The sequence below is a fragment of the Pogoniulus pusillus genome, chromosome 8, assembly GCF_015220805.1.
Source record: "Pogoniulus pusillus isolate bPogPus1 chromosome 8, bPogPus1.pri, whole genome shotgun sequence".
NCBI classification, from domain to species: domain Eukaryota; kingdom Metazoa; phylum Chordata; class Aves; order Piciformes; family Lybiidae; genus Pogoniulus; species Pogoniulus pusillus.
In genome coordinates, this window is record NC_087271.1 from 16,294,112 (window position 1) to 16,320,761 (window position 26,650).

The window sequence follows — 26,650 nt, forward strand, 5'->3', positions numbered from 1 at the left end:
GGTCTCTGAGTCCACCATGATCTTTCTCCAACATTTGACAAGCCTTCAGCTTTTACAGGGCTGACACCCAGATTTGAAGCATCCTGTACCTACTAATGGGAAAGGTTTAACTGGGCTGAGCAGCTGCTCCTTTTGGAGATCCGCCTCAAAGTATTCATCAGGATGAGGCCAAAAACTCATGTTTGCACACTGGTTTCCAAAGAAAGGCAATCCTGGTACGCAGGCCAGCAAGAAGGCACCACACATTCCCACAGGACACTCTACAGGATCAGGACTGCAAAGCAGACTGCAGTACATGCCCATGGTCCTCAGAGAGCTACACCAATGACACAGGATGAAGTTCCATGCAAAAAATAAACCACCAAATGACAGCTAAATAAAGGAGTGTTTCTAGTTGCCAGTAATCTTGTACCTGATGCTGCCACTTCACAACTGAAAACACCAGTAACTGAGCTGCAGCCTCACAAGGTTCTCACAGCAGACAGCTCTGACATTGCCTTAACCTTGAAACCAGGGATGGGTGAAGCAGTGGTTTGCTGGATCCTCTCCAACAATTGCTTGCCTAATTCTACTATTAAACTAAATTGACATACTCATTGACATACTCATAGGATAAATGCTCAAGTGGCCAAATAACCTACAGCAGTCATTATTACAGCACTCCATTGCAAAGCCTCTTCACCGTGAGCAATGTATCCAATTTGTGAATAATTTTTATTCTGTTTCTTAGAGTAGTCTATAACTACGTTTGAATCCCACAAAAGGCAGTAATAACTTTTCTACTGCTACAGACTTTACACTATGGCTGTTCAGGTTATCCACTGATAAGCAGCAAAACAAAGCAATGAAATTAAATGTTCAGGGAAGAACATGGCAAGAAGTCTGTTCCCAGGCTGAGAGGTTCATCACCTGATCTCTCAAATGATTAAGTAAAGGTCGTAGAAACAAATATGTCAGCGTGGACAACTGGATTGTAGATACTTTGATGGAAGCCCTTGTTCAAACCAGGACTGACATTGATCACCAGAGAAGACTAGCCATGCTGTACTACATTATAGTCCTTCCCTCCCATCTGTACTCATCTGCACCAAATTTACTTCACTTGAAAAAAAAAGGAAACAAAAAAAAAGATTAAAAAAATATATATCCGGTAGTATGAATATGAAAGTCAAGGAAGGATCTTGAGCAATTGTCCCAGATGCCAAAGCTGTCAAGAATAAAGAACCATCTTCAGTGAAATAAGTGTTGTTCCCTTCTGTGAGGGTCTGCACTAGCATGCAATTAAGAAAGGCACTCTCTTCAAACTTGCATTTTACATAGACATACGTGTGTGTGCATATTTATAATTAAAACCAAGTGTGATCATTTTTTATGGAGGGAAAAAAAATAAAGGCGCTAAATACGTTTCTAGTGTCTACTTACCACGAAGTCTGATGGGCTACCTTCAGAAACACGAAATTGCTACAAGTGCCTGTCACCTTCTCTGCTCCTCGTGCGGCTCACTGCCCTGCCCCTACACCTGCAAACTGTCCACCTTAGTAACGCCAGCGACAAGCGCCAGAGGAACCCCTTTTCGCCCTGAGAAACAATCCAAGGATGAGTCACACGCTAGAGCAGGATCCTCGGCTTCACACTGGGACGGGGCGGAACGGCGGCGTGTCCCCGCAGCCGCCAGAGCCTCGGCTCCGCCGCCAGGCTGGAGCAGGCTTCTTAGCCCAGCCGCGCCGCCATGCCCGGAAAACAAACAAACACAAAGTGCTGCCGGGGGTGGGGCAAAGCGGCACCCTCATCTTGAGGGCCAGAGGGAGCCCACCGCCCCGCAGGCAGCAGCGACTGGACAGGCCCAGCCTCCCTCTGCTCCACCTCCACTCGTCCCATCGCGGGTGGGCAGGGTTCGCCCCATGGCGACGCCGGGACCGGGCGCGGCAGAGTGGGGCCTTACGACTGCTAGTCTGGTCCAGCGGGGAGGAGTGAGAGGAGGAGCCAGAGCGGCCTGTGCGACAAAGCCCAGTGCGCAGGGAGCTGGTGACCAGGAAGCAGAACACCGCCGGGCTGTCGCGGGGCGGGCGGACCCCACCGAAGCTCGCTGCCCCACGCCGCCGCCCCCCCGGGGGGTGGGAGGCCAGTCCTGCCGCCCCCCTGGCTCGGGGGTCGGGGCGGCTGCGGAGCGAAGTGGGAGGAGGTCGGGCTGCTGCTAAGCCGCTTAGGGCCGGGGCTGGCATGAGCTTCCCCGGCGGGGCGGCTGCGGGCTGCGCGCTGCGGCGGGGAGGCTGAGGGCTCGGAGCCGCCGCTGGCGGGGGCTGGCAGTCTGTCCCTGAGGAGGAGGTGGAAAGGGAGCCCTGCTCCCCCGGGGGAAAATGGGGAACTGCCTCAAGTCTCCCACCTCCGATGACATCTCCCTGCTACACGAGTCTCAGTCGGACAGAGCCAGCTACGGGGACGGGGCCGAGCCGGATCAGGAGCCGCCGCCGCCATATCAGGTAGGGGAAAGGGCAGAGACGTCCGCGGCGAAGAGCGGAGGCTGGAGGAGGCACAGAGGAAGCGGGACGGACAGCGGGAGGCGGCGGGGGCCTGGGGAAGAGGATGAGATGAGGGAAGAGGGGCCTACAGTGCAGGGCAGCGTCAGGCCCTTCGCCCTGAGGGCCCGGTGGAGGGCTGCCGCTGACTCCTTTCGCCCCTCGCCGCCGCTTCTGCGCTGGGCGGCCGCCCGAACCTCACCCTTTCCGCTCACACGTACTGGGTGGGAAGCCGCTTTGTCTCTTCAGGCTCCCAGTTCGGGCCTCTCGGCAGAGGGGAGGCGAGGTTCTGGCGACGGGGAGCGTCGACCGGGCCAAGCCCGGCGGGGGTCGGCCCTGCTGCCGGTCGGGGGTTAACTGCGGGGTCACGGAGGAGAAGGAACATAGGGGCTGGCTCTCAGGCCAGTGCCGCGTCCTTTGTTGCCTGTCTGCAGTGACATCACTGTCTGGCGTTGCGCTGCTCTGGTGACGCTCCGGGACGAGCACCGCGGGCGGGTGCACTGCTCGGGCTTTGTCCGGGCGCATTCACCGTCTCCCGGGCTTCGCTCTCGTGTTTTTAGCAGCGTCAGATGCCCAGTAAGTTACTCTCCCAGCGGAGTGGATCCTCTTTCCCCAGGTCGCATGAGGCACCGGCGGGGAAGTTGTTAGGATTTTGCATCTTCTTCGAGAACCTGATAATTTATGTTTCGGTGATGAAGGAGGGGAAGGGCCTGGTGTTTGCATTTACCACTTCCCTCACAGCAGAGGATCACGTTGATGTCTAGTGGTGATGGCGTTGGTACAAAAGCTCTGCACTCGGCCACTTCAAGGAGGGATGGCCGTGGAAAGAGGAAGTTTGAACTTGGGGCTGCACTTGTTTGCTCTGTATCTTCTCCATCCCTATACATGTATGACCAGATACTGCCTGAAACAGTCCATCTGCAGTAAACATTTTACAGCACTTAAAAAGGAAAAATTAAATTCCAGTGGTAACGCCTAACGTTTTGGAGTAACAGGTTAGGAGATGTTATTTTAAGTTTTAAGAGTGTTTTTCTGTCTGAGAATAATAGGCTATGTTCTAGAGAGACGTATAGGAATGACAGTTGAGGCACACATTCTGCAGGCTGACTTAGGTCTCTTTTTGAGGATGGGAGTCATTCAGTAGTTGATGTATAATTGATAAAATTGCAGGAAGTATTTAACTGGGCAGATGTGTAATCTACAAATGCTTTAACAAGTTCAGGAATTGCAGCCTCGATGGGAAGCTGCATATGTGTTCAAGAGAAGCCTCACAAGTAGCTGTCCTTGCTGATACAGTGAAACTCCTGCTGGTGTTGGTTGGGAGTGTGTGTGTTTTGCACCCAAACAAAAGCTTAATACTAGAATAGATTTCATGATGTGGGGGATTTTTTTTTCCTGAGTTCTGAACTGCATCTGCTGATAATGAAACAGAAACTGCTTGGTGGTGGCAGATTAAGTTTTTTAAAGGTTGTGTTGTTCTAAATCAAGCCTGAATTGTCTTTGCAGTTTAGGAATGCATCATATTTTTGTCAAGTAAACATCTAATGTTTGACTATTTCTGCTATTGTGTTTACATTTGTCGTTCTAGGAAGACTTGTGGAATTGTTTGTTCATTGTGGTTGGTGGCTTGGGTTGGTTTTTTCTCCCCTTTTGGAAACAACCTGTTGGCTCTTGTAAGAGTCACAGATCAGGCATGTACCTTACACAGGATGCCTTGTGTGGATTTCAGTGTCAGATAAGTACTCTTCTTCTGTCAATGTTTGGTTGGTTGTTTGCTTGATGAAGAACTTCTTGTTCGTTGTGGATGCTTGACTGAGAACGCAGTAGACAGTAGAATGAATCACCTTACAGATGTCTGATGCCAAGTAAGTGTATTCATATCAAAACTTCGCTTGCTTGAGTAGAGCTGTGTAGCATCAAGTGATGTGCCCACAGGCGTTTGGCTGTCTTGAACGTCAGTGGCTGGCCCTCTCTGCTGATCCCAGCGATTCCTAAAGTTTCACCTTAAGGTGGCACTTTGTGGCTCATATAGTCAAAATTCAGAGCTATACTTTCCGTAGGTTTTGACCCACAACAATTTGTGACTTGTTTGGTGTGGTTGTTTTTTCAATAAAGAGATCTTCCCTACAATACTACACAGCATTGTATGCACTTTGAGTTCAAGAGGATTTATCATTGTGGATTATACAAGATGCATAGTCGAGACTCCAAATGTGAACGACTCCTTATGCCCTGTTACTGCTGTTGTGCTAGCAATAGGTCGCTGTCTAATTTTAACTTTCAAGTGGCAGCTTGGATTCAGTGTTACAAATGGGAATTTTGCCCTTGTTTGTGATAATTACTACTTTCACAGTGTCTTAACTGGAATTAGTGTGTGTAATAGATACTACGAATTAAAGCAAGGAAGAGGATAGAGAATTCAAAAACTTGCTTGTGGCAACTAGTAGTGTGTGTAAGAAACTAGAAAAAGAGCAATTTGAGATCTAGCTACTGAAATTTCAGCTGTGAAATGGAGAATAAGATTTGGTATGTTTTCTTGTCCTGCAGCAATGTGTCAGCTTCCTGAAGAGCTTGGTACATAAACTAGGAGAAGGAATCTTGTTGGGTAAAGATACACAGATGTGAATAAATCACTTCTGTGTCTCTTATAACTAATATCTGTATTATTCTGACATAAAATACTTCTTAGTATTCTGATAGTATTGTGCCATGAACATCCGTATGGGAGTCTTGTTAAGCCATGTTTTTTACTTAACTATTTATTTCTAACTACAGCTTGTGCCCCCCAGTACTTTTTCAGTATTGCACATCAAGTTTATTTTACTAGTGAGTGCTGTTGAACCATCTCTGTGAAATTCCTGCTTCTGAAAATGAGATGGAAAATGGACACGTGGAGTACTGGGGAATATAACTGGAAATCAGAAGCTCTTCATGTACCTGTCTCTGCTGTCAGTTTCTGTGGCAGTACGTGTTACATGCTACAGCAGAAAGGCTTCTGAGAGGAATCATCTTTTTAAACAGGTATCTGAGCTAATGAGAAAGTGGTCCATTAACACATCAGACATTTGCCAGTGCGTTAAACTTATTGTCTAACATGGCAAATAATTAAAACATGCCAATTAAAGAGTGTGCCAGATTGATGGTGGGGAAAGGATGTGATTTCTAGAGTGGACTGGGATTTTCATACACACATGCTATTTTTGGATACCTCCACTTTAGAACTTGGGAATTACAACTGTTTTTCTAAGCGCTAAGCACATGGAACTCCATTTTTATCCAGTGACTCTGTGATTAGAAGTTAGTTTGTTTTTTTTTCTCGAGTCCTCAAAATTGAATATGCTTTCAAGTTTGTTTTCCTTTTCTGCGTATGACTCCTTTGCCATCTGCTGGCAACATGCCAACAGATGTTTCTCCACACAAGCTCACTTTTTTTCCCTCTAGTTTATCTTACTTTTAGTAGTTCTTCTCAAGGATTGTTTTACAGAACAGATGCATCCCTCAGTTCTTGTATCCTGTTGCTCTTCTTAAATAGTTCCTTAATAGTTGCGGGAAGTAATTTGACAGTTTATTGAACTTTGGAATTGTGCAAAGTGAAGTACAGAATACCTCAAAACTTTCCTCCCTTAAGTTTCTCAGTAATGCTGCTGTGGACAAAATACACTGCAGTCATCCATAAACAGTGTATACCACTTGCTTAATTAATAAGATGAAAGCATGAGAAGGAATCCTAAGTTCTTGGTATTGATGCTGAACTCGTAAAAACAGGTTTAATATGTTGACATGGCAGGTAGACTAGTAAGATATTTTATCTCTTTGACCTGAGGAGATCCAAAGCACACTCCAGTACTTAGTACTGCTCTATGTTCTCTTACAGGCTCAGATAAAATGTTACAGTGGATCTAGTGGATTTATTTTTTTTTTCTATTTGGGGAGATTAAATTAAAACCTATTGACCTGGCTACTCCTTTGATTAGGCTGTAAGGACAAAATGGGACAAGGGATCACAAACACAAACTTCAACCAATGTTGTGCTCCCCTAATCTTCCAAAAGCTGCTGGGGACAGCAAATATTGAAAGCATAATCTAGAATGTCTCTTAGCATCGGTAGATTCCTTGGGCCTCCTCTGTTACCTGAGCATCACCTATACACATTGTACCCTTATCCTCATTCATCTTTCTTGTTGCTCTTTGTTCAGGGAGGTGGCACAGCAGCCTGAGTCTCTAGTAGGTCATTCCCTAGGATCTCCTAAGCCTAAATATGCAGCACAGTAGATGCAGCCCTGGAATGTCACTCATCCAAGCCACTGAAGTCGGCCCCAGTTTGAGCAGTCAGAAAATGTTCTTGAAATAATCTTAAGAGTTTCCATGTGAAACTTGCCCCTGTGGATGCATATGTCGAGTGTGTTTTGCTCAACAGAGAAACAGAGCTTTTGTTATGGTCTTGTCATGACTTAAGTAATATACTGCCTTGGTGTTCTGAAGATGTCTTTCCAAAGCTGTTGTAATTAATAGCATTCAAAACTGCAAGGCAAATTTATTCTGATATAGGAGCTGCACCCATATATAGGAGCATCTGTTGGAAATTACCTTGGATTTATTGTCTGTGATTGCTTGTGTTGGTAGAGAAGGGATACAGTCATGTAACATCTTATGAGTTAATACTGAGTCATTCTACAAACAGAGAACTTAAAAGTTGTTTATGCAGGTCTTGTCCTTTTTTCTGCATGTCTTCCACATCTCAGTGATGACATGTATGAATTACAGCTGTATTAGTGGGTATGAACTGAAATACTGCTGCAGTCCACAACTCCTCAGTCTGGTTGAAACTTCAAAGGATTTCAACTAAGAGCATCTATGTTGTTGTGTTGCTGGTTAGTGCTTTCTGGCAGCAGTGCCATAGGTGGTGGATCAGCTACAGAGAAGAGAGGTAATGATGGAAGAGTTTGCTGCATGGGTAAGAAATGGTAGAGCAAGGTGGTGGTATTTTGTGTTTACTTCTTGTCAAGAATAATTGCTTAGGGTACCTTACACAACTCCTCAGAAATGAACAAGGGCTGTAGTAGTGTTGTGTTGTCATATAACTGTGAAGGCCCAAGCACCACGTGTTAAAGTCACTTCTGTTAAATAGTTATAAAATTAGATGGCTGCATTTAGAAAATCTGTAAGTCCTCCATGTCTTATGGTGCAGTCCTGGTAAATTATTTATATGCACAAAGCAATAATAAACTTTTAAAACATCTGCATAGGGATGCAGAGTTTGTTTATCCAGACAGTAATGAAATATATGTATTATGAACTTCATTGCAATAGCATTCAAGTTTATTTGGTTAGTGAACAGTATGTTTGTGATACTTCTGACTCCTTCCATGTCTGAAGGACTTAGCAACTTGCCTAGAGAATTGTTTCTGGTAATCAGTGCTAGGTGGAAATCTAGCTTCTTTTCTAGGTAACAGGAAAATTGTGTACCTCTGTTTCCCACCTTAATGCATACTGGTTTCAGTGTAGCCTAATGGGCTGGCTGGTTAGCACTGTCTTCCCTTTTACTGGTGAAAAAAGTTGGGGGACAAGAGGAGGGAAGGCAAACCTGAAAAAATAAAGGGTACCATCTGGTGGTAGTTTCACAGAGTTGACTATCTTTGTTCTTGAAAATACCCATTCATAAATTGCTTTTAATTAATACTTCAATTAATATTGGCTGAATATTGCAATTCTCCACCTGCTTTAAAATAATTTGTTAACTCCAGTTGGTTACAAATACGTGTTAGGCATAGCTGGAGGAAATGAGAAGTGTATGCTGGTGTTCAAGTTCCCTGTGGTACCATCTTTCTAGAAACCGGCACTGATTTTTATGACAGACTTACTGCTGTTGAGTTGACTATTGGCAAAGATCTGTTCCTAACCATTCTGACCACAAGGCTTTCCAAGAGGAATTCTGAAAAGAGAATGTCTATAATCACATCTGACGGAGTACTGCTTACTGTTTTATGTAGATTGCTAGAAGATATGTCTGAAGTTAGGTCAATGTTCTATACAAGGTCGTCTCCTATTTTCCCATGTCCATGTTATGACTTCAACAAAGGAAAGAAGCTTGGTTTAATGAACACTTCTGCAGATTTTGGCAATGGTTGTAGTTGAACTGCTTGCAGAATGTAAGGTCAAGAAACTAAAACTGCCACCACTTGCTTGTGACAGTCTTGTGTCTTCAGTCTTTGTGCGTGTCCTTTTTATTGCCTCCCCATAGACACACACAGAGAAACCTCTTTATATTTTGAGGAGGTAATGGTCTGTGGAACAGACTAAAGCAAATCAACCATAACTTTTCTATGAGCTAATGAAACTGTTCCTAAGAGACCAAAGAATCAGAAAATGATCTTTTTTTTTTCAGGATGTCATGGCTGGGTTAGCTTTTTTCCCCCTTAAGTGATTTTATTCTGAGGAGTCGCTGTTTTTTGACTCTAAAATGCAAACCAAGCTTCATTCTTGATTTGGACTGTAAGAAAAATGTGCCCTGACATTGTGCAGGTCTCAGAAGTGAAGATCTCTTGTTTCTTGAAGGTAGGATGTGGTTTTGTAGAAGCTCACTGTCTTGTTCTGCCAGCCTTCTGGGGCCAGCTGCAGCAGTGAGCTTTCCCAGCAGAGCCAGAGTCATATGCAGCTTCCTGTTGGGTAGAGCTGCGTTGTGGGCTTCATCCCCTGCCAAACTAAACAAAGTACACCAAAACATCATTCTATCAGCCCTAGCGTTAGCCATTGTTATTCCTAGTTCACTCTTCTGTTTAGTCTGATTTTGAGCAAATCACTTAACTGCTCTGTGCATTAATTTCCTCACTATAAAATGAGGAGTAAAGGAATAATAAAATTTATCTCCAGGATCGGCATGCTTAGTAATTTGATTCATGTTTGCAAAGTGTTCCATAATTTGATTTTAATAAACTATTTATGATAAAAGGAGTCTCCACAGGAATTTATAAGAAACTTGCTGTAGAGAGGGAGCTTTATCAGAAGATCTGTTTAAGATGGTAGATAGGTCTCCTAAAATCTGCTTTGGAATCTGATAGTTCAGCATTTATTTGGCAGTCCTCATTCTAGGTGCTCAATTGATAAGAATGAAGTGGCTGTGGAGATGGTAATAAGAAATCTTGCTTTGTCTTCATTTTGCTAGGAGGTTATGTATTCTTTTGGGGAAGCCAACACAAACAAGGAATACCTCCCTCCCCAAAATCTACGACCACCACGTGTTTAGGAAGCTCTCATGTTTCCTGCATATATACCACAGGTTCATTTCTGTGATGAGCAGCTGTTGCTGGCTGTTCATCTGTACTTCAGCTTCTGACCCACAGAAAATAAACTAGTGTCATATTTTGAAGAAAGACTGATCTGTGGAGTGCAAAGCAAATCACTTTGACTCTTCCGCTGAAGTCATGAAACAATTTGCAAGAGACCAAACAGTTCTAAAGGGTGGTTGTTTTATTTACCAGTCCTCCCTAGGAATGTACTGGCCACTGTTTTTCATCAGTGAGGAATAAGTCAGAATGCCAGTGTCATAAAAGTTGCTGGGCTGTCCATGCACACTGCTATGGGCAAATAGCAGATGTGTGCAGCATCTGGAAGAGGAGATAAAAGCACCGTCCTTTCAACCACAGTTGCATCAGCCAAATAACAACCTGCTGCTTCACTGCACTTCTTCTTTGATGCCCCAGAAGGCTTATGTGCATTCTCTGCACCTGTGCTCTCGTATCTAAGGCCAGGCTGTTTTTTGAGCATCCTCATCCTGCCTCTGCTTTTAGCCTCTAGTTTAGTATAGGGGTGATGTAGACTTGAGGTGCCTGCAGGAGGACTGAAACTGTATGAGGAGTAAGAGAAACTGTGAGTCAGGAAATTCAATTCCTCTGTTAGCCCCAGCATGCAGTGGTGAATGTGCAGGCTACTATCCCTGCAGTACTGCAACCTGTTTCTCTTGATAGTATTTTTTGGACATTGAAGAGGCCTCTGTGTCCTCTTACCTGCTTTTTGTCCTACTTGGAGCATTTATATATCTATAGCCACAGTTCAGATGCAGTCCTTGAACGCAGCTCACTGAACTCCAAGGCCAAATGCTCAGACAGGGACATCCTCATTCTTTTTCAAAGACAGATCTCATCTGGCTGACAACGTCAAGTTTTCCAGAGCTTGAAACTGTAGCTAGTCCATATGTCATTAGAGTTTGAACTGCTGAGAGGTCATTAAAAGCACTAAATAAATGCCTGACTTATGACTAATCAAATTTAATGAAGCCACATGAACATCCAGTGATAAGCAAAAACACCATAATTGTTCAGTCCCTGCAGGTTTGGACAGAAATAAGGAATCTGCTGTCTTGAAGCCATGATTAAAAACATTGAATGTACCACTTTCCAATCTTTGTCATAGCAAAGCTGTCTTAAAAAAAAAAAAAAAAAAAAAAAAAAGTCAGAGTAGAATATAATCCAGAAATCTATGTAGCTAAATATGTATGTGGTGGTTTGGGTGTTATCTGCCTCCCCTCCCCCCCACTTTGGAAATCACCTAGACTAGTCTCAGCTGGCTCTGGAAATTTAATGAAGCTTTTATTTGCAGCTTAGCACAACATAGAAGCAAATATTTACAGTATATACAGTTTTGAATACAGAAATATACAAGGTAAAAGATAATAGAGAAACACAACAGCCCTCCCAGAAACCTGAGTCCCCAGGAGGGGCTCCCAACCATCCTTCCACATTCTCCCACCCCTCTACTTTACCCTAGATGTTGCCTTGTGCCCCAAGGAAGAATGGAGATTCGGCCAGGGGGATTAGGAAGTGGGTGGATTAATCAGAGATGGAGGGTGAGGTTAGAGAGAAATGCAGCTCAAAGCCCAGGCAGTGCTCGAACTGCCTTATCTATGTTAATATTCCTGTTCTTACACATCTCAGGAAGCCTATGAGTGAAGTAGATATCACCATTGTTTCTTTCACAGCCTGTGATCTAATTCTTCTCATCAAAACATTCTAGCTAGCTTCAAACTAGCACAATCTACTCCTGTCTATTTCACTCAGAGTATTGCTGAGAACTATCTGATCTAATCTAAAGCAATATTTACACTAATGAATATTACAAGTTCAATTCACACTTCATTCTGGCTATCTCAGATGTAGATGATTCAAAAGTTCAGAAAACAGCAAACAGTTTGTCTCCTCACAGATGAGATCAGGGACTCCCAGGTGATGTTTGGTTCGTGCTCACGTACTGTGGATTCTTTCATTGTTGGACGCCGATGGTACCTAGAACAGAAAACTCCTAACAGCTTCTATTATACACTCTGAATTTAAACTCTCTGAGATAAAGTTAGATTTCTCTGTGGAGTACACTGGATTTCACCATTCTCCTGCATTACCCAGTAGGTATGACCAAGACCTTCAGCAGACACCACCCCTCGGACAGGTTTCCCTTCACCTAAAGGAGAAAATACCCAAACAGTTTTCCCTAACAGATTCCTTTCACATACAACAGGAACTTTATCACTGTCTGCTGTTTGGACCAAGTCTGATTGTGCAGGTCCTGCTCTGTTTACTGAACGTTTACTATTTACCAACCACATTGCTTGTGCTAAATGTTTGTCCCAGTTTTTCAGAGTTCCACCCCCCATGGCTCTTAGGGTGGTTTTCAGCAAACTGTTGTAGTGCTCAATCTTCCCTGCAGCTGGTGCATAGTAGGGTATGTGATAGATCCACTCAATGCCGTGCTCTTTGGCCCAGTTTCTCACTAGATTGTTCTTGAAATGAGTGCCATTGTCTGACTCAATTATCTCTGGAGTTCCATGTCTCCACAAAATCTGTCTCTCCAAGCCAAGAATGGTGTTATGTGCAGTAGCACATGGAACTGGATAGGTTTCCAGCCATCCAGTGCTGGCCTCTACCATCGTCAGCACATACTGCTTGCCAGAACGAGATCGAGGTAAAGTGATGTAGTCAATCTGCCAGGCTTCTCCATACTTGTACTTTGACCATCTCTCACCATACCATAAGGGCTTGATTCGCTTAGCCTGCTTAATAGCAGCACAAATGTCACAGTCATAGATGACTTGGGTGATAGCGTCCATGGACAAGTCAATTGACCTATCACGAGCCCATCAGTATGTTCCATCTCTGCCTTGATGTCCAGATGAATTGTGAGCCCACTGAGCTAAGAACAGTTCACCTCGGTGTTTCCAATCAAGGTCAAGATCAGAGTTGATATCAACTTGAGAAATCTTAGCAGCTTGGTCTGCCTGCTGGTTGTGTTGATGTTCCTCAGTAGCTCTGCTCTTGGGCATGTGTGTGTCTACGTGCCGCACCTTCACTGGAGTTCTCTCCAGTCCTGCATCAATGTCCTACCATAGATCAGCACACCAAATAGGCTTTCCTTTCCTCTGCCAACCATGCTTTTTCCAGTCCTTTAGCCAACCCCATAGAGTATTGGCTACCATCCATGAGTCGGTGTAGAGGTAAAGGATAGGCCAATTTTCATGTTCAGCCACATCAAGAGCAAGTTGGACAGCTTTTACCTCAGCGAATTGACTGGATTCCTCTTCTCCATCTGTCACTTCAGTAACTCTCCTGGTAGGACTCCAGACTGCTGACTTCCATCTTTGCTGTTCCCAACAAGATGACAGGAACCATCTGTGAACAAAGCATAGCTCTTTTCCTGATCAGAGAGATCACCATAGGGAGGAGCTTCTTCAGCACGAGTTATTTTCTCCTCTGGAGGTTTGGTACAGTCTGTGCCTTCCGTCCAGTTGCTGATCACCTCCACCAGACCAGGTGAGATTACCCATTTGTGCTCATTGGGTTATCAAAACCATCCGCTTAGACCAGGTTGCATCTGTGGCATGATGCGGTGATGAACCTTTGCCTTTGAACATCCAGTTTAGAACTGGCAATCTAGGAGCTAAAAGCAATTGTGACTCAGTTCCAATCACTTCGGAAGCTGCTTTCACTCCTTCATAGTATCTCTTTCTCTGTTGGGGTGTAATTTGCCTCTGTACCTACGTCCCCAGAAACCAAGTGGACGACCATGTGTCTCATTTGGAGCTCTCTGCCGAAGACTCCAAGTTGGACCATTGTCACTGGCAGCCATGTACAGAATGTTCTTAATGTCCGGACCAGATTGCACAGGTCCCAAGCCCACTGCATGGACTATTTCTCGTTTGATCTGACCAAAGGCTGCTTGTTGTTCAGGTCCCCACTCAAAATTGTTTCTCTTACAAGTCACGTCATGCAGAGGTTTGACAATTTGACTGAATCCAGGAATGTGGAGACTTTGTTGATCACATCCTGTGGAATGTGACAGTGACCATCCTGTCACCACACTCCCAGAAACTGAATTTCTTTGGCAGGTCCTTTGACCTTATCTCTCTTAATGGCAAAACCTGCTTGCAACAGAATGTCAGTGATTTTGTTACCTTTCTCAAAAACTTCCTCAGCAGTTTGGCCCCACACAATGATGTTGTCGATGTATTGGATGTGCTCTGGAGCTTTACCTTTCTCCAGTGCATTGTGGATGACGTGAGTGACAGATGGTTGAGCTGTGTTTCCACCCCTGAGGCAAACGGTTGAACTGGTACTGGATTCCTCTCCAGGTGAACGCAAACTGAGGCCTGCACTCCTTTGCTATGGGAATAGAGAAGAAAGCATTAGCAATGTCTATGGTAGCATACCATTTAGCCTCCTTCGATTCCAGCTCGTACTGGAGTTCCAGCATGTCCGGCACAGCTGCGCTCATGGGTGGAGTTGCCTTGTTGAGGGCATGAAAATCAACTGTCAGTCACCAATCTGTGTTGGGCTTGCGCACAGGCCAGATGGGACTGTTGAAGGGTGAATGAGCTTTCTCGGTGACAGCCTAACTCTCCAGTTGACGAATCAGCTGATGAATGGGCAACAAAGAGTCATGGTTAGTTCTGTACTGCCTGTGGTGCACAGTTTGAGTAGCAATTGGCAGTTTCAGATGTTCTATGTCATGATGTCCCACAACTGCAGATTCATCTGAAAGTTCAGGTCTAATAGACAATTTCAATTTACCATCCTCAATCTCTACAGATGCTATTCCAAAAGCCCATTTGTGACCTTTAGGATCTTTGGAACAACCTTGTCTCAAAAAGTCAATTCCCAGAATGCAAGGCACATCAGGACCAGTTACAATAGTGTGTTTCTTCCACTCTTTATCAGTTAAACTGATCTCAGCCTGTATCTTAGTTAACTCTTGAGATCCACCAGTGATTCCAAAAATAGTGATAGACTCTGTTCCTTTGCGGTTGGATGGCAGTAAAGCACACTGAGCACCTGTGTCAACTAAAGTCCTGTACTTCCGAACTTTTGAACTGCCAGGCCACCTAATGAATACATTCCATAGATTTGGATTTCTCCACTATCCTTTTCCTCTTCCTGGCTGGAGGCAGGGCACCCCTAATGCTGAACATGGCATGTGGGGTGTACACAATGATTGGTGGTGTTGTGAGAGAAATTGCAATTGTTGGAATAATTGCGGTTACTCTTGGGAGCTGAAGAAGTGACAGCTACTTTTCTGGCATTGTTGCCTCTGTTTCTGCCTCTCTGCAGTTCCCTGACTCTCCTTGAAATAATTGAAGTAGGTTGACCATCCCACTTATTCATGTTCTCACCAAATTGGTCACGCAGAATTATCCACAGTAACGCACGTGATTGCTGATGTCTAGGTGGAATTTGTTTCCTCTGGGACTGGAGTTGCCTTGCAGGAGGTGGGCGTCTGTTCCTGACTGCAGAAACATGCACCCATTCATAGGATACAGGGATGGTATCCTTTACCAGATTGGAAATGGTCTTAAGTTCCTCTTTCAGTTCTCTCATACTGTCTTTAATACCATCCTTAATGCTATCTTTAATGTCATTCTTTATCTCTTTCATCTCTGTAGTCATAGTTTTTATGGTAGTGACTATGGCAGAATATGACAAGCTGTCCTCTACCTGCCTGAGCTGGTCAGTGAATTCACCAATAGTGAAAGACCTTCCATTATCACTCCTTGATAGAAACCTGCTAGCCAAGATGTTAGCATAGGATCAAGCTCCAAGCTTTATAAGCTTCTTCATGAGACCTGTTCCAAGAGGAATGTCATCAGACTAATGTGTGCCATGATCTCCATAAAGCACTTCACAGCAAACACCTTCAGAAGCTTAATTCCCTGCTCAATGGTGTTCCATTTCTTGGCAGCCCATAGCAGATCATCTCGGGAACGATATCTCATAGCCACAGCCAATAGAAGGTGTGTCCACAAGCTAACTTTACCAAGAGGACTTGCCAGGTATTTATCCATCCTGCTCTCCTTGGTGAGTGGTCCTAGCTGCTTGGCAAACTTGTCTCCTACCTGTAGGGCATTGGCACCAATAGGATGGCATCTCACAAGCTAGTTTAGGATTGGTTCTTCTGATTCCCTTGAGTATTCCTTTCTAACTTCCCTGACCTCTCTGAGGGGATCATTGGAATCCTGGATATCATCTTTCTCCTCTTCCTCTTGTTGTTTTGGTTGTCCCTGGCCTAGAAACAGAACTTTCCTAAGAGTGCTCTTGAACTCCTCAGAACCATCCTCTTTCTTGGCAGCCAATCTCATGGCACTCCTCTTGTGAGGGTACTGAGATCTAAGTATGTTGGCCAAATCTCGAAGACTATACGCCTCCTCTTCCTCCTCTTGTGCACCAGAGGTCCCCTCACCAAAGTCCTCTTTCGAATCACTCTTTGTCAAATGTTTCGTCTTAGCCCGGGCTTTGGCTGGTGCCAAGATGATTTGAGCTGAGATGGACTTTGACAACTTCGCTAGCAGTTTTGAATTATTGGGGGTCTGGCCTGAGGGCTGTGAGTTCAAATCTGGCTTAGAGGCAGGGGTCGTTGCTGCCTGAGGAGTTGAATTAGTTGAAGGAACGTCTTGGGCCTGAGCCATTATCTCTGTTCCTGGGCTTTGTGCCATGTTGTTATTACCCAGGACACTGGCAGCTTTCCCAGAGCCAGTGGAGGTGCAGTGGTGGCCCCCCTTGCTCTCCCTCTGAGCTAGGAATGTTTAGACTCTCTTTATCTTTACTCAAGTATAGCCGCTGCTTTCTCTGGTTCCTTAAAGGCATCACACACAAATTTCTCTTACATAATGCCAAAATTAATATGAAAATCAAAATTACAAGACCTACGTTCACATACAACAGAAATACCACAGTCTCACGTGAATAAAATTCAGGGCAAGGGTTAGGTACCTGGGTCTTCGACAGAATTACTCTCATTAAAGCTGTGGACAAAGCAGAATAAGAAGAAACATTTAATGTAGTATTACTGGTAAAAGACTCAGGAACATTAAACCCTATGTATCCACAGCTGAAATCCCCACAACTCCAAAAAATGGATGTAATCTTTTATTTTATCTTCTTCAAAATTAGATTAAACAAAAAGTAACCAATTTGGGCTTTAACCCAATTAGTACACCAGAAAGCAGAAAATAGGCCACATAGTAGCCCCCACTAAGTAAAATAGCTTCATTCTGATTCCCAGAGTTAATTAACAATCACTCAAAAACTAATTTGCCCCTTGTTGGGCACCAAAATAAAAGATGTGGTGGTTTGGGTGTTACCTGTCTCCCCTCCCCCCCACTTTGGAAATCACCTAGACTAGACTCAGTCATCTCTGGAAATTGAACAAAGCTTATTATTTACAGCTTAGCGCAACATAAAAGCAAATATTTACAGTATGTACAGTTTTAAATACAGAAATATACCAGGTAAAAGGTAATAGAGAAACACAACAGCCCTCCCAGAAACCTGAGTCCCCAGGAGGGGTTCCCAACCACCCTTCCACATTCTCCCACCCTTCTACCTTACCCTAGATGTTGCCTTGTGCCCCAAGGAAGAATGGAGATTCGGCCAGGGGGATTAGGAAGTGGGTGGATTAATCAGAGAGATGGAGGGTGAGGTTAGAGAGAAATGCAGCTCAAAGCCCAGGCAGTGCTCGAACTGCCTTATCTATGTTTATATTCCTGTTCTTACACATGACAGGAAGCCTATGAGTGAGGCAGACCTCACCATTGTTTCTCTTCACAGCCTGTGATCTAGTCCTTCTCACCGAAACATTCTAGCTAGCTTCAAACTAGCACAGTGTACTTGGGCGGTAGTTCTGCAAAGACTGTAGTGTTTCTCTGTAGTCAGAATCATAGAATTATTGAGGTTGGAAGGGGCCTCAAGGATCATCGAGTTTCAACCCCCCTGCCATGGGCAGGGACACCTCACGCTAGATCAGGTTGCTCACAGCCACCTCCAACCTGGCCATAAAATCATCCAGGGGTGAGACTTCCACCACCTCCCTGGGCAACCTGTGCCAGTGTCTCACCGCCCTCGTGCTAAAGAGCTTTCTAACATCTAATCTCAATCTGCTCTCCTCTAACTTGGATCAGTTCCTCCCAGTCCTGTCACTCTCTGACCCTCTAAAAAGTCCCTCCCCAGCTTTTTTGTAGGCCCTCTTCAGATAATAGAAGGCTGCTATTAAGTCTCCCTGGTGCCTTCTTCATTCCAGCACCTCCATATGTTTCCTGTAGTAGGGGCTCCAGAACTGGTCGCAATACTCCAGGTGGAGTCTCACCAGAGTGGAGCAGCCCTCACCATTCTTACTCTGGTTCTCCTGATGATTTGGATACGAGCTTTAGCCAGAAGGAAATGGAGCAATATTTGTCTGGCTTGCTTTATTGATGTAACAAGCGTCTTGGTGGGGGTGGTATAGAGAGCTTTGACTCAGCTTGCTAACGTTGCAGATTTGGTCGGGGCTGGGTGCTCTTCTTCTTTCTGTTTCAGAGCTGCGGGAGGCTTATCCAAGAGATCAAAGTGCATCAGATTCCATTATATCAGTGTCTATGGGACAGTGTAATGCATGACTGCTCTGGGATGATGCCTGTGCTGGCTTTATTCATTGTCATTAAACCCAGATACAGAGTTTGTTCTGTGCACAGAGCATTAATCACAGTGTTTTATTAGCACAGTTGTCAAAATATGTAATTCAGGCATAGTTACATTTTTGCAGTATAATTTAAGGCAAGTACTTATTTTACCTGGATAAATTCTTGTTAAAAGTTCAGGGAGAGAAGTGATTGCTCTCAGATTTTGAGCAAGCAAACTGCTAAACTGGTTTGGGTTGTACTGTTGCTTAACAGAAAGCAGTTAAGGTCTGTATTCAGCAGAAACTATATCAAAGGCTCAAATCAGCAAACTTATGCTCTAAATTAAGATTTAGTTAAGACACTGAAATTAGTATTTCCACACATGTACACTTGATTTTAAGCACTATAGTAGTGCTAAATTGTTATTGCAAGTTTCTAATGTTTGGGGGGTTCTCTTTAGGTGTGCTGATGTGTATTGCACTTGCATCCATATTTCTTTGGTGTAGTTTATGAAATACAGCAAAATCATTGCTTCAGTGTTCTGTAAGGCTGTATCTACTTGAAAACCTTAAGACAGCTGTGGATTGCCCTCTGGAGAGTGACATCCTTGAAAGTGTGTTGCCCTTCTTGGGAGGAAACAATATCACTTTTAAAATTCAAGCAGAAATTCTGAAGCTAAACTGATGATTCTTTTCTGGATTACTGTTCTTTCACTGCTTTGCTGGGTCTCTGAGGCTCACAAGAGCTGATAAAATCCCATTGTAGTCGCTAAACTGAGAATACAGATCCATACCTCTACAGAACAATTTGAACTAGTAAGGAGCACTGCATAGATGGTGCTTCTAGCAGCTGGACTGAGTTAGATGATGGCCTTTGGCTCAAACCTGAGTGAGTTGCTCAGCTGTTTTCCCACCCTGCCCTTAACTGAAAGTGGTAGTGTTTCACTTTTGTCTGTCAAGAGTGGAATCATCCAATAACTGGCCTGGAGCTCTGCTGATTGCTATCTAATCCTTCCAGCCAGTCATCTGTAAGAACCAAAAATCAAGTACAAGGAAAGCTTTTACATTATGTCTGAATTTAGGTAGTCTGGGATTTATAAGAATTCGAGTTGTATTTATTTGACTATGTGGCTAAACCTGTAAAAAGTAAGTTGATCAAATAATGCCCATTCCTTTTGTTTCCGTTTCTTAATCTACAGTAGATGGAGTCAGGAAGAGACACAATATTTAATTTTTTAATTATTTCTAAAAAGTACTATGCACCCAAAATTTCTAACTAATTTTTATTTTCCTCCATAAACTGTATTCCTGTTCAATATGTAACCTGCTTTTTCCAACCTCCCAGAAGAGGCAAGGCGACCTAGATCTGGTGGTTCCTGGGGAGAAGTTTGTTTCATCCTATATATAGCTTCTCCTGAAGTGTCTTTGTGTAGCTGTCACCTACTCTGAGCTGAAACTCGGGAGAAGAAAGCTGTAGTTTTAGGCTGAGGTAGGAAAGTAGGGTGGTTTAGAACCATAGAATACTCTAGGCTGGAAGGGAGTTCCAAAGGTCGTCTAGTCTGAGCCCCCCCGACAGTCAGCAGGAACATCCTCAACTAGTCCAGGTTGTTGTTTTAGCCATCCTTCCTTCCTTTTTTTTTGAGTCCATTAAATACATTTTATATTTATATATATATACACATGTTTTTAAAAAAATGTAATATAGTACATACCACTCTCTGGATTCCAGCATGGTGATTCAGGCCAGGCTTCCAAACTCCCCCCACCCTGCAATTTACAGAACTTCAAGTCTCTGTCTCCTCACTGCCCTGTGGCTGAATCATAAGCAGTCATCTCTTGCTTAACAAGTGAATTTGATCACGTCTTCATGCTGGCAGGAGTTTCTGCAGTGGTCTCTGAATGTGATACCCTGAGGTCAGTGTGTTCTTAGCTCTGTTCAGATCGTGCAGATGGAGATTTCCTGCAAGCAGTGTTTTTAATGGAAAGCAAAAGCTGGGAAAATGGTAGTAACAACTGTGTAACGGATGCTACCAAACAGGCTGTTGGTGTTGAGGGATTAGACAACTGTTTCCACTTCAGGGTAACAAGGCAAATGGTGTGAAGTGCAGTAGACTGAGGGAAACTTACCCATCCCTTTGTCAGAATAAGGCCTTCTTTTTTTTTTTTTTGTTCTAAATATAGGGGACTTTATCTGAGTCAGTGCATCAGCAACTTGAGCTCTTTGGGCTTCTGCAGCCTTTCTAGTGATGCAGGGGTGATGAGGGACAATGGTTTTAAACTAGAGATGTGTACATTTAAATTAGATGTTAGGAACAAGTTTTGCACCACGAGGGTAGTGGAATACTGGAACAGGTTGCTCAGGGAGGTGTTTGTGGCACCATCCCTGGAGATATTCAAGGTGAGGCTTGACATGGTTCTGGGCAGCCTGATCTAGTTGAGGGTGCCCCTGCTGACTGCAGGGGGGGTTGGACTGGGAGGTCTCTTCCAACTAAGACCATTCTGTGATTCCGTGTCTTTGCCTATGGCAGGGGAGTTGGAACTGGATGATCCGCATGATCCCTTCCAACCCTGACTGCTTCTGTGATTCTGTGTCTCCTTAAAGAAGGTGCCACTGTCTAATGACACCTTGTACTATTCTCCTGGGCTTTCACCACATAGGGAAGCAGCACAAGTAAAGCCCAACAGTGCTTCTGTTTTGGAGTGTGTACACCTGCCACGTGGGGAAACTACCATCTGTGTTTTCTTTTCTTTGATTTGAGACAGGAGTCTGTGCCAGCGCTTAAAACTAATGGCTTTGACAGACATGACTTGACAGCAGATGCCACTGAGGCCACAAGAGAGGCTCAGGGGCTAGCTTTGTGTTAACAGACCATGAGATGAAACCAGGCAAAAAGGCACCATGCCTGATGATTGTGGTGCTATGTGCATCCATGTTTCCGGCACGTGAACATCTGATCTAATATCCACTGCTGCCAAAAGCGAGTTGGGTTTTTTCCCTCCTGTTTTCCACTTGTGCTTGTTGCTTTGTGCTGGCTTCGGTGCTTATCTGTTCCCTCAGCGCATCAGCTCACACCCTTCAGGTGTCAGAGATGAGAGCTCTTGTTCTTTCTTCCTCTTGTCAGATGAGTGAAGTGAACTGGTTTCCTGGTGAAGATTGGGTTTGTCTGTGCTCATTACCATTTATCTAGCATTTTACTTTGTGACATCTGTGGAAAGGTCTGGAGGTGTCAGGTATTAGATGTGTACTGTCACCATCAAATGTTTGTGGGAGTTTTGACTTCTCCATGTTGTAATTAAGGATATACCTGGACTTAACTAAGTACCATAGCATGCACAGAATGGATATCTGATACCGGTGTGGGCAGTGAGTGTCTTTGGGAACGGTCTGGACAAGAATTGCAATGTATAGGTGCTGTTTCTAACTGCGGTGAGGTGGGGATTTTATTTGGAGGGATTTTGCTACTTCAGAACAAATCTCCAGTATAGGAAAAAACCTTAAGAAAACCAGAATTAAATGTAGTTTTTCTGGTTAAATACCAAATAGAAAAAATGGGAAATAAAAAACAAAACAAAACAAACCCTATGCAAAACACCAAGACCCTCAGCACCAACCACAGAAAACCAACCCAAGAAAACCAACCCAAAAAAACCCTACCAAAATAATAGAAATCTGTCTGCCACAGCTGCCATTAAAGATTCCTGGATGCTTTTTTCACTTTTTTCTTTTTTCTAGAAGCTTCATGAATGTCATCTAACAGCTCATGAGCATGTTTGGTGAGTACAGGAATGGGTGAAGCCTTTCACAGCCTGCTCATGTTGTGCAGCAGCTGGGACACAGCTGAGCACAGTAACATCATTCATCTGCATTGTGGGGTGCTGCTGTGCCTCTTTCCTCACATAAGCCTTCCAGTTATGACTCCATGGATGGCTTCCAAAGTCTGACCATAACTTGGCAAGCTTTGTCACTGCTGTTAGGAGTTTGATTACCTTTGCGCATATGTATGTAAAGACTGCCAGTTTATGTGGCATTTAAGAAAACAAATGCTCTGTTGTCTGAAATGTTTAGAATTAAGGAATTGTGTAAGCATGCAAGAGGAGAGCTATGCTGGCCACCTCAATTTGCTTGTCCTGTTTTAGCTGTTATGTCTCCTTACTCTAGTTCAGCATTCCTCAGGAGAGGCCACTATTCCCTCCAGTGTTTCTTAGTGCAACTTGAGGAACAAAACCCTGCTTCATGAAATAAACTTGAGAATCAAATCTTGCTCCTCTTTCCTACATCTGCTTACGCAGTGTTACCAGCTCTTGTCCTTTCTGCAGTAATGTCACACTCTTGCGTAGCTTCAAACCCTCAGTTTTTGCAACTCGGAGCTAAAAGTACTGAACACAAGCAGTAAATATCTACAGCTGGTTTTGGATCTCGTGAACTAAGTCAGGTAAAGATTAGTTTTTGTCTTGGAGATGTAAAAAGAACAACAACAAAAGCTCAAAAGTCACAGGAGGTGTGGCTGCTGGGGCAATGAGGGACAGCCTTCCTTGTCTGGCCCAGCATGTTATTTGGGCTGTGGGGCACTGAAAAGCTGTAGAAATGATTTTCTGAATGAGACTGCTTGCTGCCATTAAGGTTTGCTTAGTTTATTTCACACATTATGCTGCCCAAGTCTCAGTTGGAGCACAGTAAGGCATTTCACCTGAGCAGAAGAAGCTTTGCCCTTACTGCTCCTTCAGGAAGCTTCTTTTGATCAACTGAGAACTAAGGTTCCAGAAGCTGTTTCACATTTCTAGATTATTTTTGGCACACTTGCACCTGTTATTCTTGTACCAAGCAGATCTTTAGTTGTTCTTCAGATGTTTACTCCTTTTTAATTTATTTAGATGCCACTCTTTGTATCTGTTTCAGCTTTTGTTTTTCTAGGCTAATGCTTCTATTTTTATTTTGTTTGTTAGTGAATGTGCTAGCCATGTGACTTGGTTTCCCTGAAAACCAAAATCTGCCTCATCCATAGCCAGTGAAACCAAACTAATAAGCAAAGGAAAAAAAGCATCTGCTATTCAAACCCAAAAATATCCCAAACAGGAAAAAAAAAAGGGCACAAGGAATATTAAGTGGTTAAGGGATCACTGACTGACTGCTCAGCATCTTGCAGTGGTTTTGGTCGTGGTGACTGATACACATCGCCTGTGACTTAAATCTGCAGAATATGCAGCTTAGAAGTCCAAGGGGCAAGTACCTTTTCATGCACTGTTAGCCATTATCCTCACCTCATTGAGGTAAACCATTCCACCACATGCTGAAGACCTCCTCAAAAATGCAGTGTTACATGAACTGAATTTAAAAAAAAATCAAGACCAGGCCTGTAAGTTATTTCAAGGCTAATTTCTGTGCAGAGCTTCAGTGGCACAAAGAAATTTTCTTTAACTTGATCTGCCAGTCTGAAATTGCTCCCTAGGGTATTTGTTCTATGGCTTTCAGCAGACTTCATTTGGTGAACATCAGACTCATTTCTGCCAGAGTTCACAGAGGAAGCCATGCTTGGCCCTTTTCTGCTCCCAAGGAAGCTGCCCATCTCCCAGAACAGTTGGTTTACTTCTGCGTTTCCTGTCCGACTGAAAACAACAAAGGAAGGAATGAAAAGTAAAAGAAGGCTGCTGCAATCATTTCTTTTTGTGTCTACCTCAGCAGAGATCCATCTGTAGGAAAGGAAGTATTCCAAATGAAGGCAGGAATTGAGACTCATCCTCTTACCCTGCCTTTCTTTTTTGGGGGGGATTACTTGCCAAGTCTGTTATTGTCCACAGGGGAGCACATTCCCTGGCTTCACCTGGGAGACAATGAGAGTTTAGTCCTGTAGGTCATCAGACTTGGAGAAGTGGTGCTGAGCCCTACCTGCTTCCCAGTCTGCTGCACCCACTGCCTCTCAGTGATGTATTTGAGAGATGTGCTTTTGGAGAACATATGGTGAGTGAAAAATTACTACCTTTTTTTTGTAGCAATTGAGTGATGATATTTTTGCTTATGGAGCTAAAACCTGAGCAAGAAGCTTTTTTTTCTGTTCATGAGTATCCAGTTATTACTTACCTCTGTGGCTACACCCAAATGCCTCACAAGATAACAAGGCCCCTTCAGGACTACGTGTCATAAATTAAACCTAAAGAATTCCCAGAGTCTGCTTCATAGCTGTTTTGCTGTGGATGTGTGTCCATTTTTGACACAGTAACACACTGAGTACCTCCAGATTTGTTGCCTCAAGGCTCAGTGTTAGTCCATTCTGGCATTCTACCACGATTGCTGCTTGTGTGTGTATGAGCTGGCAAAACATTTACTGTAGCAGGATTACAGAATGTTAGAGGCTGGAAGGGACCTCAAAAGCTCATCCAGTCCAACCCCCCTGCCGCAGCTGGATCACCTAGAGCAGCTCACACAGGAAAGGAGACTCCACAGCCCTCCTGGCCAGCTCTCTCAGGCTCTCCTCATTAGAGAGGTGTTCCACTCCTTTCATAATTTTTGTGGCTCTGCACTGGACTCTCTCAAGTAGTTCCCTGAGGTCCTTCTTGAACTGAGTGGCCCAGAACTGGACACAGTATTCGAGATGTGGCCTCATTAGGGCAGAGTAGAGGGGGAGGAGAACCTCTCTCGACCTAAATAGATGTGGGTATTCCACCCTGAATGTTCGTGCAGGAGAATACACTAAGCAGAAGTATTTCTTCATAAAGCCTGAAAGACTGCTGGTAAGGTGATGCTAATGAGATCAGGCTTTAATTTCTGACTCTGTGGGACATGGAAAATAGCATGTACCTCACCTAAGAGGGAGTTACACATCAGTGCAGGGCCTAAGTGGATTCCTTGTACCCACGTGTCTAAACTGCAGTCTGAAATTCACAGATGATGTTGAGAGAGTGGTGCTTTTAAATTTGTGCAGATAGCCTTTGTATTTCCCCGTGACCTTCTCCACTCCAGCTCTAAAGCTGTGTCATACCTGTCACTGTATTAGGTGTCCACAGTTTCTGTTGAACTTCACACAGCAGCAGTAGAGATCTCTGGTTACATGAATGTGCTAAGGCTGGGAATCTCCGGCTTGGCAGCTGCTCCCATATGGGTGTGATGGGGTGAAAGGAGGCTTTGTCTGCCAACCAGGCAGTCAATATTCAGAAAAATGACCTCTCTGTTTTCATCTGTCTCCTCTCAAATGGTTTCTGTTCTTCTGAGATTTTGTAGCAGGCTGAGCCTTAATTCAAGCAAGTGCTTAAGTAGATGCTCAAGTGCTGTGTCCCTGGTAGCGTTCAGCATCCTTACTGAGCCTGCTGCTGGGGTAGCAGTGGGGACATTCAAAGATCTCCCTGTCTGATACTTGCAGTCAGCAGGATGAATCCATTGCAGAAAAGCTGGTTTCAGTGTAAACAAAGCTCTTGCCACCTTCCACTGGAGTGGGTGTAAGCAGATGGATGGCCTGGTGAAACATTTTTCTTCTCCCATTGGGGCTGAACAAGGTGAGATGGGAGTTGTGGCAGCTGTAAGGGCTAGGCTGAGCTCTGTGCTCCCCATCTTCCCCCCTCTTGCCCTTGCAGAGCTTTGGACCTGCTTCAGTTCCCCCTTCAAATCACGTACTCTGAAAACACCTCTGCTGAAAGATAAATATTTTTGATGTATAATTGGGACAGGCAAGATCCAAAGAGGAGTATTTAAAAAAACCCATCAAAGCATAGACTGGAAATGCTGATTAGGCAGGTGGCTGCTTATACAGTTGGTAATGGATACTTATTCATCTGTGAAGGCAAACATTTGTGGTCTGTCCTGGCTGCATCAGCAACTGGCTGTGTGTTTCATACACAGCAGTAATATGAAGCTGTGTTTTTGGGTGACAGATTAAAGAGGTGACCAAATGCTCATTGAACTGCCTCTATGCATTTAAAACTTTAAGAAAAAAACATATTCTGGAAGCATTTTGCTTGTATAACCAACTCCTGAGAGAGCTATTTATGGTTTTTCTACCTGTTCATGGCACAGGCCTTTTTTCTGTTGGAAGAGAGGTTTGACAGTTGCATGAGATCACACTTGGATTTATGCCCTGAGAGCTAAAAATGCAGAGTCACTGCTTGTAAGGACAAGACTCTGCTGGAAAAAATAGAAATGTTGCCCTTGTGTTCACTGCTAATACTGCGTGAAAGAGGTGGAGCTTCTCTAGTGTGCCTTAATGTTCATACAGTCATTCCTGGCACTTTAGAGCACT

The 26,650-nt window shown here is 44.1% G+C and overlaps 1 protein-coding gene across 1 annotated transcript in view; it reads left to right on the plus strand.

The window, feature by feature from the left end:
• The first annotated feature begins 1,799 nt into the window (after positions 1–1,799).
• The window catches only part of RNF11 (ring finger protein 11), a 43,528-nt gene continuing 18,677 nt past the window's right edge, over positions 1,800–26,650 (plus strand). Inside the window, exon 1 of the mRNA XM_064147349.1 lies at positions 1,800–2,480. Within this exon, the coding sequence (XP_064003419.1) occupies positions 2,358–2,480 (123 nt within the window). The 5' untranslated portion in view covers positions 1,800–2,357. The remainder of the gene's footprint in view (positions 2,481–26,650) is intronic.